A 17,970-nucleotide genomic window follows, 5' to 3' on the forward strand; every position below is an offset into this window, starting at 1 on the left:
CTCAGTAATTCCTCTGAGCAAATTCCCAATGAGGTAGAAAATGAGTAAAGCATGTATTTCTAGAGCAGATGCTTTCTACTTTGTCTTTCCACAGAATGAACACAGGGAGAAGTGCCCAATCTTAAGTATCTTTGGATGTCAGCAAAGAACAAAAATGAGGTCTTTAAAAGAAAAGTGTTTCATGTAGCAGGCAGGATCTCAACATAAAAATAACAGCTGCCTCTGCAACAGAGAGAAAGACTTCTCTATTTAAAGACCCTGAACAAATAAAAACAAGTCAAAGCTGCTACACAGAAATAATAAATATATTTAGAAAGCACAGTCTTAGTATACAAATGAAAATATATTTCACAGGAGCATAGGACTTGCCAGAATGGATCAGTCCTGTGGTCCCCCTAGTCCACTATTCTGTCTCCAAAAGTAACCAGCACCATAAGCTTCAGAGGAAGATGCAGGAAACCTCAAAGCAGGCAGATGTAAGGTAATCTGCACTCTGGGGGAGTCTCCTCCTAACATCAAATAGAGATTGACATAAGATCTCAAAAATGAAGTTTTATTGTATGTCTTGACCAACTATTTTTAATGTTTACTGTTATAACTCTGGATAGATCCTCCATTGTTGACTGCACTGTTCTTGGGATTCTGAAACTGGAGCCAAGAAGATCGCCCCAATACTACAGATACTGCCATAGATCACAAGTCACCATCTGTTGCTCCCAGTGCTGCTTGCAAACTAACTGTCCTTCATTAATTAGGAATTTGAAGTCTTCCCTATGTTTCTGTAGCAACTTATCAACAAAATCCGTGAACTTAATTATAATTAAGAAAATAACATGGATGCAGAGCATAATAGTTGGAAATTCTAAATTGTAAGCTTGCCGATGAATAACAATTATGACCAAACAGATCTAATTATTTCAGTTCTTCCTCAAATGGAATAATCTTGGGTTGGTGTTGTCTATTCTTCTCATTTGCAGAAGCAACAAATAAAGAGTCTGATACCGGGTATGAACAAAGATATTCTGAACAAATGGCATTTAGTATCTTTTACCTGCTTTTTTTGAACTTGGAGTTCAGTTGCTGGTGTCTGCCAAATATTTTAGTTCTAATAAAGCCTCATTAATGGGAAGAGCTACTCTCCATGGCATCAAAGTATACAGGATGTGCAACAACTTGTGAGGGGTCTCCTTTACCTCCTCACATGGAATAGTTCTGTGAAAACATTCACTGATTGTCACTGCACAATCAAAAAAAAAAAAAAAAGCTAACAGAATGTTAGGAACCATTAAGAAAGGGAGATAATAAAACAGAAAATATCATAATGCCATTATAAAAATCCATGGTATGCCCACTCCTTTGATACTGCATGCAGTTCTGGTCACCCCATCTCAAAAAATGTATATTAGAATTGAAAAAAGGTGCAAAGAAGGGCAACAAAACCGATTACTAGGATGAAACAGCTTCCATACAAGAAGACATTAAAAAGACTGGTACTGTTCAGCTTAGAAAAGAGATGACTAAGGGTAGATATAAGATCTATAAAATTATGAATGATATAGAGAAAGTAAATAGGGAAGTGTTATTTACCCCTTCACATAACATACGAACCAGGGGTCAACAAAACTGATAGGTAGCAGGTTTAAAACAAACAAACGGAAGTACTACTTCATACAACACACTGTCACAATCTGTGAAACTCATTATCAAGGGATGTTGTGAAGGCCAAAAGCATAACTGAATTAAAAAAAGAATTAGATATGTTCATGGAGGATAGATCCATCTATGGCTATTAACTAAGATCATCAGGGACACAATCCCATACTCTGAATGTTCCTAAACCGCCATCTTCCAGAAGTTGGGAGGGACAATAGGAGATGGATCACTCAAAACTGCCCAGTTCTGTTTGTTCCCTCAGAAGTATCTGGCACTGGCTACTGTCAGAGGTAGGATACTAGGCTAGATGGACTATTGGTCTAACCTAGTTTGGCTATTCTTATGAATCTGGAGTGACTCTGCTACCCTTCTTAAGTAAGTCCTGAAAACTTTTATAGTCATCCAGATGAGGCTGTGCTAAACAGGTTACCATCTCCTCCAGAAACAAAGATGAAATACCCAACTGGGGCTTGAGTGTCCTCATTTTGGAGTTCCTCCTTCTCAAAGACTTCCCCTGAAGGCTGAGGATCAGGAGCTGATTCTGTTCTGTGCCTCAGAGTAGAGATCTCATTATGAGGTGATTCATGAGGAGGATGCTCATGTTAAGGACCCCCAGGTTCCAGTATGGCCATGCAGGAACATTATACAGGTAGGAAGTATGCTAAGCCCAACTGAAAATAAAGACAAGTTCCTCAAGAACTTGGAGGTCCTCTGGTACTATGTACCTCTTCTGTATTGAGATACTATGAATCTCTGCTCAATTTCAATCTCTCTTCATATGAATTTTTCCAGGCCCCTACTCATTCTCATTGATCATTTCTGCACTCCCTCTAATTCTGGAATTTCCATTTTGAGATCAATGACCTGTATTGAAAGAAGTATTCTCAGTGAGAGTAAAACACTGATTTAGATAATGGCATTAAAACATTTTCCATATTATTCTCCACGTTATTCCTTATGAATCCTATTTTATTTTATTATATGCCACAGCTGCACATAGAGCACATTTTCAACTATCATATATACAGCTTCCCCTCCACTCTGAATTAGGATTGTAATGTGTCTTTCATTGTCTAAAAACTGGTAAAAATATATTTTTTAAAAAGTACTTGGTTCTGTTTGGGCTGGCTTGGTATTGTGTAAAGATGAAGATGTCTGAGGTGTGATTTTCCAAAAGCTACCATCTCATTTGCTTTTTGATTCCTCTCAAAACTAAGAATATGCTGTATTAAACACCTAGGAAAAAATTGGACATGATAAAGTACATTTTCATTTATTATATGGGAAGAAAAAAGTGAATGTGTTGGGAACTCCTGAGAAATTGAGTAAATGAAGATTAAAGAAACTGGAGTCACCCTCATTATCTTTCTATCATGTTTCCAATAAAAATATGCGTGAACAGCACTGAATATCATAGGGCTGGGAGTCCCCAGAAGCAAAAAGGTTTGTATTCTGTTTATCCACAGTGGAAGGACACTGAAGCTAAGAATTGTAGAAAATTAATGCAATTTCAAAGAGGTGGATTGTTTTGGCAAAAGACAAGCACCGCTGTACAGAAAATTAACTGTTTAACTTGACCTGCAAATTCAACAGATAAACCCTTTATCAAGGACAGCACTGCTGCATCAACCTAAGGTAGGATAATAAGAAAATCTGTGTGCTCTAGGACACAGCCCAGAATCTCTTGATTTTCTCAGGAGTTGCCCATTCCTATTTGATTACATCTTTTCCTTTGCTTTTAGTTTGCTTATTCTCTCTCTCGCCAGTGGCTAACATCTTCCTCATGGAGTCAAACATGACTCGAGGGAAAAAACTCTTCTTTCTCTGATTTGGATCTTAGCTTTTAGAGTGAGAGGGCTTGGACAAGGGCTCAAGCCCCAGAGCTCTCCATCCTCTGAGATCTAAATAAGGAGTAAATGAAGGGATACATCCTCAATAGGCAAAGAATGTGGTGCAAAGGTGAAAGTGATGTGGCCACGCCCAAGAGCCGTGTGGACAACTCTGAACTATCTCCAGTATTTTCAAGAAGAGACATGCAACCTAAACAGCTTGGATTAAGGGAAGAAGAAGAAGCAGCAGCCAGAAAAAGCAAATTGTTAAAACTTTCAGGCATTCTTCATTACTTCACAAAGAAGCCAAAAAGGCATAATTCCACATTTTTTCAAAAGGAAGCGTTAACTTGAATAACTTAACAACAACAAAATTCAGCAGCTTTTAATGGCCAAAACAATGTAGATAAAACTGTTGAGTGTATAATGCTTGCTATGCTTGCCTACACAGTTATAGCACTATGTTTCTAATACACTATTGTAAAGCACTTAAGTATAACTAAAATAAAATAAATACTACTCTATAAAACTAAATTCTATCTTCATTTTACCAGCATGAAATATTACACAGAATATAAAAATATGAGAAAGTATCAGGAAGATTTTGATACTTTACCTGAACAAGATGAATTAGAGTAGTTAGGATGGCACATCTCAGCATATTATGCTCTTCGCTTTGTTTCCAAAGGAGAGGTAAATACTGAACCAAACATCCTACATACGGTCGTATCTATAGTCAAAATGACAATATTTTTAACCAAAAAAGGCATTTTACTTAATTGTGAAACTATACAAAAGCTATTAAATCTCCAAAAACTTTACACATTACCTTTGAGACAAAATTGCACAAACTATGTTCAGTTGGTTTTATCACAATATAAAATAAAATCTTGGTGTTGAACTTGCATTTTTTTTTACTTTAACAAAAATACCTAACATTTCTTACCCAGAGACTTAAATGATCCATGATTATGTAACTGTTAAATAGAATATGTTTCTCATAGCTGACATTATGAAAATGTGAGTAAAATCTCAGTCATGTATGCAAAGAAGAAAATATTTGTATTTTGGTAACTGATGTTTTCATATTGAAATGGTTTTGTCTAAAGTATGGATTAGAACAGTTTTGTAACTGAATTGTGTGGGAAGAGAGAGTTCAAGAAAAGCCAAATTCAGTAAAAGAAAGAGAGGTTACTCATCTTGTGCAGTATTGGAGTTTTTCAAGATGCATCCCCCTGTGGGTGCTCCACTTGAGGTGCACATGCATCCTTGCACCTTTGATTAGAGATTTTTGGAAACAGTGCCCGTTCGGCCCACACCCTACATAGCCTCAGTACGGAGCATGAGGATATATAAGGCTGTGCAGGAGAACCACCCTCATTTCCTTTTCTACTGCAAAGTCCCACAGAGAAAACTTCAAAGCAGAGAGGGGAGGAGGGTGGGCAGTGGAGCACCCAAAGAGACATGCATCTTGAAGAAGTCCAGATACTGACTGCACAAGGTGAGTAACCTCTCCTTCTTTGAGTAGTAGTATCCCTGTGGGTGCTCCCTTTCAGGTGACTCCTTAGCAGTAACTCTCTGAAGTAGGCAGGAGGTTTGGAACAGAGTCTAGCACTGAAGAGAGAACTATGTTGCCTGCCACAGTATCCAATCTAGCAATATGAACCAGAGCATAATGGCTGGAAAAAGTATGTAATGAAGTCCATGATACAGCTCTGAGCAACTGGAATGTCCTTGAGTAGGACTACAGACATAGATTGTTATCTAGTAGAACGTGCAGTCACTTGCAAGGAAGATTGAGTATGAGCCCAAATTATAACATCCAAAGATCAATTCAAAGAGTCTCTGCATGGAGACAGTGGATCCCCTAGCCGTAATGAAACAAAAGGTTTGAAAAGAAACAAAAACATGCATGATCTGGTTCTGTCCAAGCAAAAGGTCAATGCCCACTTAACATCTATTGTTCCTTTTGTTGAGGACTTGAGAGTCTAACTCCTAGTTGTAATTTAGGGGAAAATGTCTGCTGAGGTTGTCAGCAATGGTATTTTGTATACCCGAGAGGTAAGAAGTCAAAATGACTAACTGGTGGCCATACGCCAATTCCAGAGCTTTATTGTTTCAGTGCAAAGAGAGGATGAATGTGCTCCTCCCTGATGACTGATATAATACATACAAGCTATATTGTTTGTTATGATCTTGATTTGGTTATGATTAACGGAAAAAAGTGGAGGCGAGCATTTCTGACTGCCCTTAACTCCAGCAGATTGATGTGCAAGCCCTGTTCTTGTTGTGACCATATGTCTTGGGGTGTGTGAAGACCTAAACACACTCCCCATTCCAAGAAGGAAGTGTCCAATGTTAACATGACCATAGAAGGAGTCTGGATGAATGGGATTCCTGCACAAGCTTTGGAAGGATCCTTTCCCCAGGTGAATGACTGTAAGACACCACTGGGTACAGACACCTGTTTGTTCAACCTATTTGCTGGGTACATAAACTGTCCAGAGCCACTCCTGGAGACACTGAAGATGTAACCTGACATTTTGTGTTATGATAATGCAAAGTGCCACATTTCCCAGAACTTGCAGACATGCCCGTGCTGGAACCTGGGGACTGACCTCCATTCTTTGGATAAGGTTCTATAGAGCGAGGAACCAGTCAGAAGGAAGATATGCCGGCCACCACTGAATGCCATAGAAATGCTCCTATAAAAATATGTGCTGTGTAAAGGTCAAGACAAGTTTCTTGAGATTTATTTGTGGGCCTAAACTGCAGAATAGTGAAGTTGTTGTTTAACTGCTGACTACACCTCTGGATAAAACCAACCCTTGAGTAGCCAATCATCGAGGTAGTGAAATACTGTTATTCCTAGACGATAGAGGTGGGCAGCTACAACTGCCATGTTTTTTTGAGAAAATCTTTGGGGCGGAAGAAAGGTAGGACCTGGTACTGGTAGTGATTGTGATTGAATGTGAAATTCAGAAATCTTTTGTGAGAGGGATGAATTGTTACATGGAAGTAGCATCTTTGAGATCAAGAGTTGCAAACCAGACCCTCGATTCCAGGGCAGGAATTACAGCTGCTAGGGAAACCATCTGGAATTTCAGATGTCTGACATGCTTGTTCAGCTGTCTGGGATCTAGTATTGGCCTCCAAGCCCTGTTTTTCTTGGGTATCAGAAAATACATTGAATAAAATCTTTTTCCTCTGTGCTGAAGTGAAACTGGGAGAGGACTTGGGAGTAATGTAAACTTCTGTCTCAGCAATAGATTGTGAGAGGGTCCCTGAAGAGGGACGGAGAAGGGGGGAGCGAGGGAGGGATGAAGGTAAACTGGTTCATGTAACCAGATGTAATGACCTCCAAAACCCACCTGTCCAATGTTATAGCCTCCCATGCCTCCTGGAATAAAGAGAGGTCCTTGTTATATGGGGTAGCTTTTAGAACATGCTGTCTCCACCTTTCATTAACTGTATCCAGAACCAGAGAACTTGGCACCAGGTGTGGAAACAGAAACTCTGAATCCCAGATCAGGACGTAGCATTTTTTTTTTTTTTTAAATCAGCACACTTGCATGTAGGAGGTGCCATTGCTGGAGTTCGCCAGATGGTCTCGGCTGACTCAAGAAAAGTTTCATCTATCAGCAGTGCCACCTGTGCTGAAAAAGTATGCAATATGTCCAGGAGCTTGTGATGAGAATGCTGGACTTCTCCCTGTGGAATGTGAAGCAGATCTGCGACTCACTTCACCAGGTCCTGGAAATGCCAAAGTCATCAGCTAATGATGGCAGTGGTGGCTTTATGACCGTAGCATTGATGAAGAAGAGATATTTGTAAGAGGGGTGACCACCTAGTCTGCCCTCACCTCTTGCTCCTAAAAGGTCTCCTATGCTGATTCAGAGTGGAGGGGAAGAAGGATGGTACCAGGGAATGAAGTCTTCTATGCTGCTTATGAGATTGAATCTGGGCCCCTCGAAATGGGTGGCTGTACATTACCGATGGGTCCCAATAAGGCCAATGAGGAAGACCATAAGACGCAGGGGGAGGTACCCATCATTGGTCATCCCAAATATTAAGATGCAGAGCTCTTGTATCCTGTCTTTCTTGACTCTGCAGAAGGAAATAACTCCTGAAGTAAACTGGAGAGCCTTGAACTGAAAGCTCTGATTCTGAGTCCAAATGCTCCTCCACATATTGCACACAAAGCGGCAACCCTTCTTCCTAAATAGTGGAAGTAGTGGGTCTCACTACAACATGTGTGATTGGTGACCTAGCAAATGTCAGTACTGAGAGGTGTCCAGAGGTCCCAAGGAGGGAAGACTCAGGCTCATTCAGTACCATGAGATCTTTCAGTTACCAGAACTGCTACGGTATTGATAGTATGACAGAGCTTGTTACCAGTGTCTCTGAGGTGCTGCTGCCAGTACTGAAGTTACCACAGATTCCAATGAAGCTGCTCTCTTATTATCATGGGCCCTGATGGTGGCAGCAGTGGTCTTCGTACCATTCCTTTACTGCTGAGGTTTGGGTCTTAGACGAAGTCTTATAGTGCTTCATGTTACCCAAAGTACTTAGAGCCTCAATAGAACTCCTCTCGGGGCCTGAGGCATCCAGTGATCGAATCTTTTTTGAGGGGGAACTCTTCGCTCTGCTCTTCTTATCCCCCTCCTTAGTCTTTGAGTGAGAAGCTCTCGGTATTGATGGCACGGTTGCAGGTACCTCACTCAAAGAATGTTGGAGACCATGGTCTTGACACTGATTTCATCTTGGAAGCTCGCGGGTATGGTGATCTCAACATAGACAGAACTAACGGAACTAACGGAAGCAGAGGGCCCCTGTACATGGGGGTTTTCTGTACCAGAGTCCAAAGACAGTTTTAAGGCTTGCTCCATCATTAATAGTTTATACATAATTTCTTTGTTTTTACAGCATCTTTCCTTAAAAGAAGTGCAAATCTTGCACTTGCTGGGAATATGAGTCTCCTAAGCAATGTATACACTGAGAATGTCCATTGCTGACTGGAATGGCTTCTGAACAGAAGAGGCACCTTTTAAAATCTGGAGAGCCCATCCTCCCAGATCCACAGAAAATTGTAGACTCCTCAGTAGGGGAAAAACATTTTTTTTTGAGGGGGTGGGAGGAGGAAGGGTAGTAGAAAATGGGAACAACCATTCCAACAACTATAAAGTATTCTATAAACTGCTAAAGAACCAACACAATATACTATTCTAACTCTAAAGACAAAAAAAAATTCACACTAAAACTCCATCTGTGGCTGAAGAGGATTGAAAAGGAACCGAGAGCAGTATGCCTGCGCTGCCCTCTGTAGCCTCAGTATGGGACACAAGGATGTGTAGGGAATATGCACAGGTCAAATATGCACTGCTACCAAAAATCTCTGATCAAAGGCACAGGGTGCATGCACACTTTAAGTGAAGCACCTACAGGGACATTACTCAAAGAAGAAATATACCTCATTGCAGATTATCATATTATATGAAAAGTTTCAGTCAGAGAAAGTATTTATAGCAAAATTATAAACTGTAAATCTGAGTTTATTACATTAAATAGAGCATCACCAACACCACTGTGAAATTAATGCAACTAAAATACACCAATTCAAACAGTTGAAACATGAAATTAGTGTTTCATTGCACATTATAAATATTCTTCCTTGCATTAGTTCTAACATCATAGTAGAATAACTCAAAAGTTGTTTTAACAACATTTACAATAAAAATTACCAGATGTGTAATTCTTGTGCAAGTTGTATAATTATCTTTCTTTATAAATTTCCAGATTTCCAATTCACTTTGTTACCTACCTATACAGCGTAACAAAAATTAATCACTTCTAGATATCAGTTTTTAATGCTGAAAGGATAACTTCCTATAAAGCAATCATTTCACATAACTTGGGTTTTCTTTAACACATTATTTTCAACACAAAGTATGGACAAAAACTTTTAATTTTGCCTGATTTATTACATATTTTGTATGCTTCTTGTCCATATTTTATTAATCTCACACAGAATTAGATCTAACCCTAGGATATGCTAAATCATCAGTTTAATTAAGCATAGTATACTATTTCAGACAGATATGACAAGAAAAATATTGCCTGACAGCAATTTTCAGTTTGTACAGCACGTCATCATTCAACACAGCTGGCTGATATAAGTGTGGGGGAGATCTACAGATTGTGCTAGGTGGTTGCATTTTCCCAAAACTAATGCCAGTGATGAAGGAGTCCCAGTGAGAGGGCCTATATGTGCCTCAAACACTCACTTAATCCAGTGCAGCATCAGTATTAGATCCAAAGTAAATATCATGTGAACTTCATCTCTTTCCCAGACACCCTCACACCTTACTTACCTTTATTATTTGCATTACAGCAGCACCCAGATGTGCTATGTGTTTTCCAGGTTTAATAAAATGCAAACCCCACCCTGAAGAGTTCATAATCCAAGATGATGAGCAATGCACACAAAAGTATGCCAGAGATGTAAGACAATCACTTTAAAACTATTTTAAATTAAGTATCACTTATCCTCAACAGCCCCCCATCTAGCCACTATCAGCCTTACTGTTGTTATCACTGTATCAAGACCTCAGTCAATAGGAAGAGGAGAAACAGGAACCAACAACACTCTTTCCTTGGAGAGAGCAGGAGATGCTACTAGGACAAACTGTTGCTGAGGGAGGAAAAACAATTATGAAAGGAGTCAGAAGCCACTCCAGGCTCCCTGTTCATACAGGAGACAAATAGGAAAGCTATACTTGTCTCAGAGATTCACAAAGAAAGGTGCTGCTTCCAGGACCACTTACAGGTCAGACGAAATGCTACCACCTCTGCCTTGCCTCACCTTTATGTTCCCCACTTGAGGTGGGTTCCCTAAAAAGTTAAGAGATGATTGCAGACAACCATCAAATTTTATTTCTTCAGTAACATCTTGAATTTCATAAATTTAAACCAAAAATATACTTCCACATTAAGAAAAGGAAGTAGTAAAAAGTGAGGCCAAGAATTTTAACCTTATAACTTTGTAGATAAGGATGATGACTTTAAAACAACGTAGGAAACTAAGCTCCATGTCTTTGGGGAGTTATAAATTAAACTGCCTAGACAATATGATGATGGGTACCTCCTAAAAATGTGTCTTGTAATTAGATACAATAAAAAATATTAAAAATTAGAAGTAAGAGGTGATTGGAGCTGAAAGTCTGAGACAAAGAAGTGAATTATAAAAATAAAGTTAAATTTTGCACACCAGAACAAGAAGAGCTGTTCCACATGTAGGGGCTAGGAAAAAAATATAGAAAGTTGAGTGGGAAGAGACAAGGCAGAGCAAGTATGTTGGGAGAAAAAAGAGATTATAAATGTGAACAGGGGAAGCAGAAACTGAGCTATGCAGACCACTGAACTAAAACAAACACTGCAGGGTAATTACTAGATAGATAATATATAGATTTATGAACATGACAATCTCTTCCACCACTCTGGTATAATGTAATGGCAATAAATAAAAATAATATTCTGTGCTCTCATCAAAGTACAGTAGGCTTCAAATTTCATACTGTAGTCTGTAACAGTTACCTGTATATTGACTCGTTCAATCACACAAGAAAGAACATGAAGAACATGCATCTTTGTGTCACATTCTGTGACTTCCTGAAGTAGCTGAAAGAGTAGAGTGAACATGGATTCTAGATACTGCAATAAAAAGAAATTAGTAAACTATGCATTAGTTAGATTATCAAGAATACAAATAGAAATCTAAACTAGCAAATTTCTTATCTGCCTACAGCACTGGCCTAAAATTTCTCATGAACTCTGTGTTAGAAATTCTGCAACATGTTGGTCTTGTATTTCAAAAAATAGTCTAATACCATTTTGACCACTCATAACCCAAAATTGAATGTTACAAAGTTTCAGTAGGTAACATGTACTAGATTTGCATAAAAATTCAAGCATGGGACCAGTTTCAATGCACTCTGATTTCAGGTTTAAATGCTTTTAAATTACTTTATAGTTTAAATTCCTAAAAATTAGGAGCTAGCAGAACCTCTGGAGGGAATAATTTGCAGGGGTCACTCTATAAGCAAATGAGGCAACTGCCTAGGGCAGCAGATTCTGCCTACGGCAGCAGTGGCCAAACCTGAGTAGTGTTGTAACTCTGTGCACCAGGTCACAATGCCACTCTCAGATTTGTCTTGGCTGCCCCTCTGGGCCATACCTTAGTGAGTGATGCTGCAAGAACCCCCTCAGGTTATGCTACCATAACCACCAAAAAAAAAAAAAAAAAAAGGCTTGCTGCACTCTCCTGAAAGTCCTACATGTGCCCCCTCCCCAGTTTACAGCCTCTGTTCTAATGGGTGGCAGGGATGGGTGCCACACAGAAGTTTTTCATAGGGCAACAGATTCTCTTAAACAGCCTTTAATAATTTGCTAGAGGCCTGGCAAAAGTTGTAAGCTTTGCCAACTTTTTGGATCAGTAAACAATTTTGTATAGATTTTGTTTTCTAAAGTTATTAATAATGACATTTTTCATATTTATCCCAACAATTTCAAACAGCTAATCGAAAAATACCAAATGCGTTTCGACACAAGTATAAATTGTAGCATAGTTATAGTGTATAGTCTTGTATTATGAATTACAATATGATACTTTTTATAGTTCAAATATATCACACCAAAAAAATTTGCATTTAATCACAGACCACAATGCAACTTCACTGTACAGTGATTACCAAATAATTATTTACTTATTGCCAACATTGTGCTAAAAAAATTAAACATTAGGGAAATTCTAATACATTCCTAATTATATTAAATCAAGCATCCACAACTAATATTTCTGGCAAAAGATAGTTTAGCAAGTAGCATGTGCACAAAGGAGCTTTGAGGGGAAAATCAGATGTATGTGGAAGAGGTATTGGTAAAGGCTGGCATCCATATTGGGAATAATGCTCAGTCTGTGATGTGTGGTAGCTGTGGTAAGGACAAGGTGAGCATCTGAGAGTGGAATAGTGGAGTATATATGTATTGTCATGTGGCTTTTCCTTGCTTCTGTGTCAGGTAAAGTATGTCTGTGGCAACCTCACATCACAATAAAGTCTCTGTGCACCAACAGAATAGGGCTTTTTTTCTGGATATTAAAGTTAAATAAATACAGCAACTATTGAATAGTTTATTTAAAAATGGAACTGGAATTGTTTTTCCCCTCATTCCTCCACCCACACAAGCACTTCAACACACACAAACTGCCCTTACCGGTAAAAACTGTTCAGTTCTAAACTCAAAGTCATCTACAGGTGAACTACAGTTAAAGAAAAACTGAAGATTGAATAACGTTACAACAATATCTTTCACTCAATTTGATATTTAACTGTTAGCGAGGCAACATAATTATTAAATTAATTAAAATTTCATTAATAAATAGAATTAAATTTTTATGAAATAAAATACATAAATACAATAAAATAAAAATATATATTTAATTAAATAAAATTTAATTAATAAATTTATTTACAATTTTTAAAATTATTAACATTGTAGTATCACACATAAAAATGTGAATTACTAATGATAAAAAATCATGTTAATTTCCAGTAGCTTTCAATAAAGAGCTAATAAAATAGAAAATTGTAGTTAATAAAAAGGATATTTAACTTCAGTGTTGTAGCTGTCTCAATGCGGACCTGAAAGACAAAAAACAGGAAATATCTCGCTATTACTCTTATTAAATAGTACTTAGATTATCTCACAGGAGTGAGTGTAATATTTTCAGATCTGAAATTGTTAAGCTTTCATATGTACTCTTCATGTTTCCAGGGATAAAATTAAATTAATTTAACACTGGCATATTTCTGTATTTCCTCAGGCTTCTTAGCTTTATATTGTTTATAAGGAACAATTTTTGCATAAATTAGAATTTTTCAGGATTTAAAAAACTACTACATATTGCCAAGAATCACATCACCTTGCAGGACCTACTCAGCAGTCCCTACTCAGGCAAAACACTCAGTGAAGTCAAGTAAAGACTGCAGAAGAGGGCCTACTTGCTGTGATGAGAATTCTCGTGAGAGAGGGGAACACCTGTATCTGAGATGGTTCTCATAGGCCACCACCAACAAACCAACCACAGGGTCACAAACGCGTGCTTTCCAAGAATTCAGACAATTACCAGAAGTAGCAGTCAAGGAAGTATTAACTGCAATCAAGGCCACAACCACTGACATTCAGCCCTGCCCCATCTAGATGGTCAGAGAGAACACTGGGGCCCTTGCTAACAGAGAAAAATTAAGGATTCTACTACCTCACCTTAAACCATACAGTATGCCATCCAGCACCATAAAAATTATTGCTCAATGCTATAGACTTCAACCTACTAACCAGGGTCTAACTAACGGAGACTTTTTTTTTGCTAGCTTCCCAAATGCCAACTGTCAGCTGGTGATATCCTGCTCTGGTCCTGTCCACTTACAAAAGAGAAAAATGCTAACTAATCCTGTGGGACCTCGTTGCAGCGTATGATATTGTTGATCACCAAACAAACCTGTCCCACCCAGAGGAAGCTGCAGGGGTGAACAGAAATGCCCTGATATGGCTCAAGACTTTCCTCTCAGACTAAATCCAGATAACTGTTATTGGCATCTGTTCTTCCACCTCAAAAACAGTTATGTAGAATCTCCTATGGCTTATTCCTCTCCCACATATTACTCAACATCTATATGAAGTCATTAGGAGAGCCGGTAAAATAATATAAAATGAAGAGCCCATATCACAGAGATAATGCTTAATTCTACATCTTTTACAATAAACAAAACACCATTTCTCGGAAAATTAAGTGAGACTCTGCAGCCCTGGGGCCCTTTTGGATGACTCAGTGCTATCGGATGCCCAAAGAACCATGGAATATAACAAAACACAACACCCACTTCCATCTGCAAGCAGCCAGAAAATTCAGCTTAATCCTATTGGACACAAATCTGATCAAATTTCTACACACACGTGACTTTTGAGCTTGTTTACTGTAACTCATATCTGGAATGACGTCACACATATTTTAAAAACTCCATATAGCCTAAAAAGGCAGCAGCCATATGCTTAGCTTAAATTGCAGCAAGGGAGATTTAGGTTAGACATTAGGAAAAAAAAAAAAACTTACTAGCTGTCAGGATAGTTAAGCATTGGAAAAAATCACGTTGAGAGATTGTGAAATCTCCATCATTGGAGATGTTTAAGAATAGGTTAGACCAGTGGTTCTCAACCTTTTTTTCCCCCCCGAGTACCACTCTGGTCAGGTACAGTCAGGTCAAGTACCACTTGACCTGACTGTACCGGACCTGAGTACCACTCGGGGAAAAAAAGGGGGGGGGGGGGAGACGGGGACTTGCGGCAGCGGTGGGGGGGTCTTTCAGTGGTGGCGGGGTTACATGGGGGGAACACTGCCCTCCGCCGAAACCCTGCCGCCGTTTGCCCCTTTTCGGCGGCAGGGTTTCACGGAGGGGGGAGGGAGGACTTGCGGCGGCGGGGTTTCGCGGGGGTGGAGGAGGGAGACTTTCGGTGGCAGATTTGGCGGCGCGGTACGGCTCGCGTACCACCCAGCCTTCTTCGAAGTACCACCGGTGGTACGTGTACCACCCAGCCTTCTTCGAAGTACCACCGGTGGTACGTGTACCACCCAGCCTTCTTCGAAGTACCACCGGTGGTACGTGTACCACCAGTTGAGAACCGCTGGGTTAGACAAACACCAGTCAGAGATGGTCTAGATAATACTTCGTCCTGCCTCAGTGCAAGCGACTGGACTTGATGACCTGTTGAGATCTCTTCCTGTTCTACATTTCTATGATTGTACGATGATACAAGAGGTCAGACTAGATGATCACGGTGGTTCTTCTGACCTAATCATATATCTAGATTTCCACAGATTCATAGAAGTAGATGAATCCATCACCATAGAGCTTTGCTCTTTCCATAGGCTCGCCCCTAAATAAGTAGCCCAGTTCATGGTCTCTGTCATGATATTCAAAGCCCTATATAGATTCACCCAAGGTATCTAATGGATCACATCCCTCTCCATGATCATGACTCTGAGTGACAGATATGTTCCACATGGAACCATGAAACCACCACCCAGTATGGAAGACTTATAAGCACAAGACAAACAGGAGCTGGATCTAGAATAACAATTTCACTTCCGAAACAGCTAAGAATGACCACAAATCTCACCACATGCAAGAACTATGCATGCATGCATCCACTCCTACCCTCACACCCACGCTAAACTAATGAGGCTAGTTCTCCAAAAAGCTGAGAAGGGAAAGAGCACGTTATTATAATACCTGCAAGCACAGATTAGACAGATCTAATCTAAAGAATGCTATGTAAATGGTAACTAACACACCAAACATAATTGGATTTACAGTAAGAACATTAAGCTGTCTCAACAAAAAGATTGACTATTTTGAACATTTGCAAATGTATATATGTTTATGTATATGTTTTGAAATACACTGTGTGTTCAAACTGTGTATATATACAGTTCTGGATTATATCAATGCTGCTTCGTCTAGTTATATCAAGACTTCCACAGATTCATAGATTATCAGGTCAGACGAGACAACTGTGATCTTCTAGTCTGACCTCCTGTATAATCATAAAATCATAGCAATATAGGACAAGAAGGGATCTCAACAGCTCATCAAGTTCAGCCCCCTGCACTGAGACAGGACTAAGTATTATCCAGATCATCCCTGACAGGTGTTTGTCTAACCTATTCTTAAAAACCTCCAATGATGGAGATTTTACAGTCTCCCTGGGTAATTTGTTCCAGTGCTTAACTATCCTGACAGCTCGGAAGTTTTTCCTAATATCTAATTTAAATCTCCCTTACTGCAATTTAAACATATTACTTCTTGTCCTGTTCTAAGTGAATAAGGAGAACTATTTATCTCACCCTCTTCTTTATAATAACCTTTTATATACCAGAAGACTATTATCATATTCCCCCCCTCAGTCTTCACACTCTGTGGTCACAGTGTCATAGTGGGAGCTCATGTTCAGCTGATTATCCATCCTGAATCCCAAATCTTTTTCAGAGTCATTGCTCCTCAAGAGAGAGTTCCCTGTCTTGTAAGTCTGGCCTACATTCTTTGTTCCTAGGTGTATACTTTTATATTTAGTTGTATTAAAACACTTATTTGTTTGTGCCCAGCTCACTAAGTGATCCAGATCACTCCATCTGTGACCTGTCTTCTTCATTATTTACCATTCCCTGATGTTTGTGTCATCTGTAAGTTTTATCCATAATGATTTTAAGTTTGCTTCTGGATCATTGATAAAATTGTTAAATAGCATAGAGCTGAGAATTAATCTCTGCAGAACCTCACTAGACCACCACCCATTCAACAATGATTTACTTCCAGTAAGGATTATAAAAAACACTTTCCCCAACCTAATTGTAAATTATTAAAATAAAACGTTAAAAGGACAAATCAATCTATTAAAAACAATATGTTTGCATGCAAAATGAGTATGAGATCCATGATTTCACTAACAGGCTCTGATTCTGCAAAATAATCTGTACAGGTAGACCTCCTGTACACTAAGATGGATCCCTTTGCTGTATCAGTAGTTAGTTAGCTTATGTCATGAAGGAAACTTGAGAAAACATTCTGAACCAGTTCTAGAAGAAAGAAAATCTGCAACTACCTGATGAGACTGATTTGATCTTTTACTCCTGAAATGGTTGGGCACATAGCACTGCAGGAGGTAGCTGAATTTCACTTCACCAACAGCCTGTACCATTACAGTGAGAATTGAAGTCTAAGCCTTTAACAACATGTGTATTATGAATATTTGGGATAAAAGTCCTTCATTGTAATCAGGTTCCACAGTATTCAGGCACATTAACATTCATCTGATTCTATTTCCAGCTCTGCCACTGGCCTGCTGGGTGACTTTAAGCAAGTTACTTCACCTCTCTGTGCCTCAGTTTCCCCATCTGTAATATGGGGTTAATAATACCAACCTCATTTGAAAAGTGCTTTGAGATCTGCTGAAGAAAATCTTTACACAACAGCTAGGTATTATAAATGTGTATTAAAAAACAGGGTTACTTACCAGTAACTGTTGTTCTTCGAGATGTGTTGCTCGTATCCATTCCAATATAGGTGACTGCACGGTGGCGTGCACTCACCTATACTGGAATGGATATGAGCAATCACTCAAAGTAGAAGTATGTATGCCTGTATAACTGGATCTTCTAAAAAGATTTGCTAAAACTTTCCCAGAACAGTCATTAACTTTTGGCATAAGAATCAAGCTTAAAACATATCAGAGAAGTTGGAAATGAAGTTGAAACTCAACCAATTATAATTGTCACTACCAGTGACTACTCTAATGATCACTTTCATTTACACAATAAAAGTAAAAAGTATATTAATCCCTATGCTTCATGGCACAAACGATGTCCCAGTAAAGGCCA

General features: G+C 39.0%; 1 protein-coding gene across 1 annotated transcript in view; it reads right to left on the reverse strand.

Moving 5' to 3' along the window:
• IPO11 (importin 11) overlaps positions 1 to 17,970 on the reverse strand; it is a 294,514-nt gene that overhangs the window by 171,530 nt on the left and 105,014 nt on the right. Inside the window, exons 17-20 of the mRNA XM_067568644.1 lie at positions 13,147 to 13,180; positions 12,753 to 12,793; positions 11,076 to 11,192; positions 4,099 to 4,212 (exon numbers count right to left, since the gene is read on the reverse strand). Coding sequence (XP_067424745.1) covers positions 4,099 to 4,212; positions 11,076 to 11,192; positions 12,753 to 12,793; positions 13,147 to 13,180 — 306 coding nt within the window. The remainder of the gene's footprint in view (positions 1 to 4,098; positions 4,213 to 11,075; positions 11,193 to 12,752; positions 12,794 to 13,146; positions 13,181 to 17,970) is intronic.

This window comes from Emydura macquarii, unplaced genomic scaffold (genome assembly GCF_026122565.2).
Source record: "Emydura macquarii macquarii isolate MOO-44397 ecotype Brisbane River unplaced genomic scaffold, CSIRO-AGI_Emac_v2 contig_2897, whole genome shotgun sequence".
NCBI lineage: Eukaryota > Metazoa > Chordata > Testudines > Chelidae > Emydura > Emydura macquarii.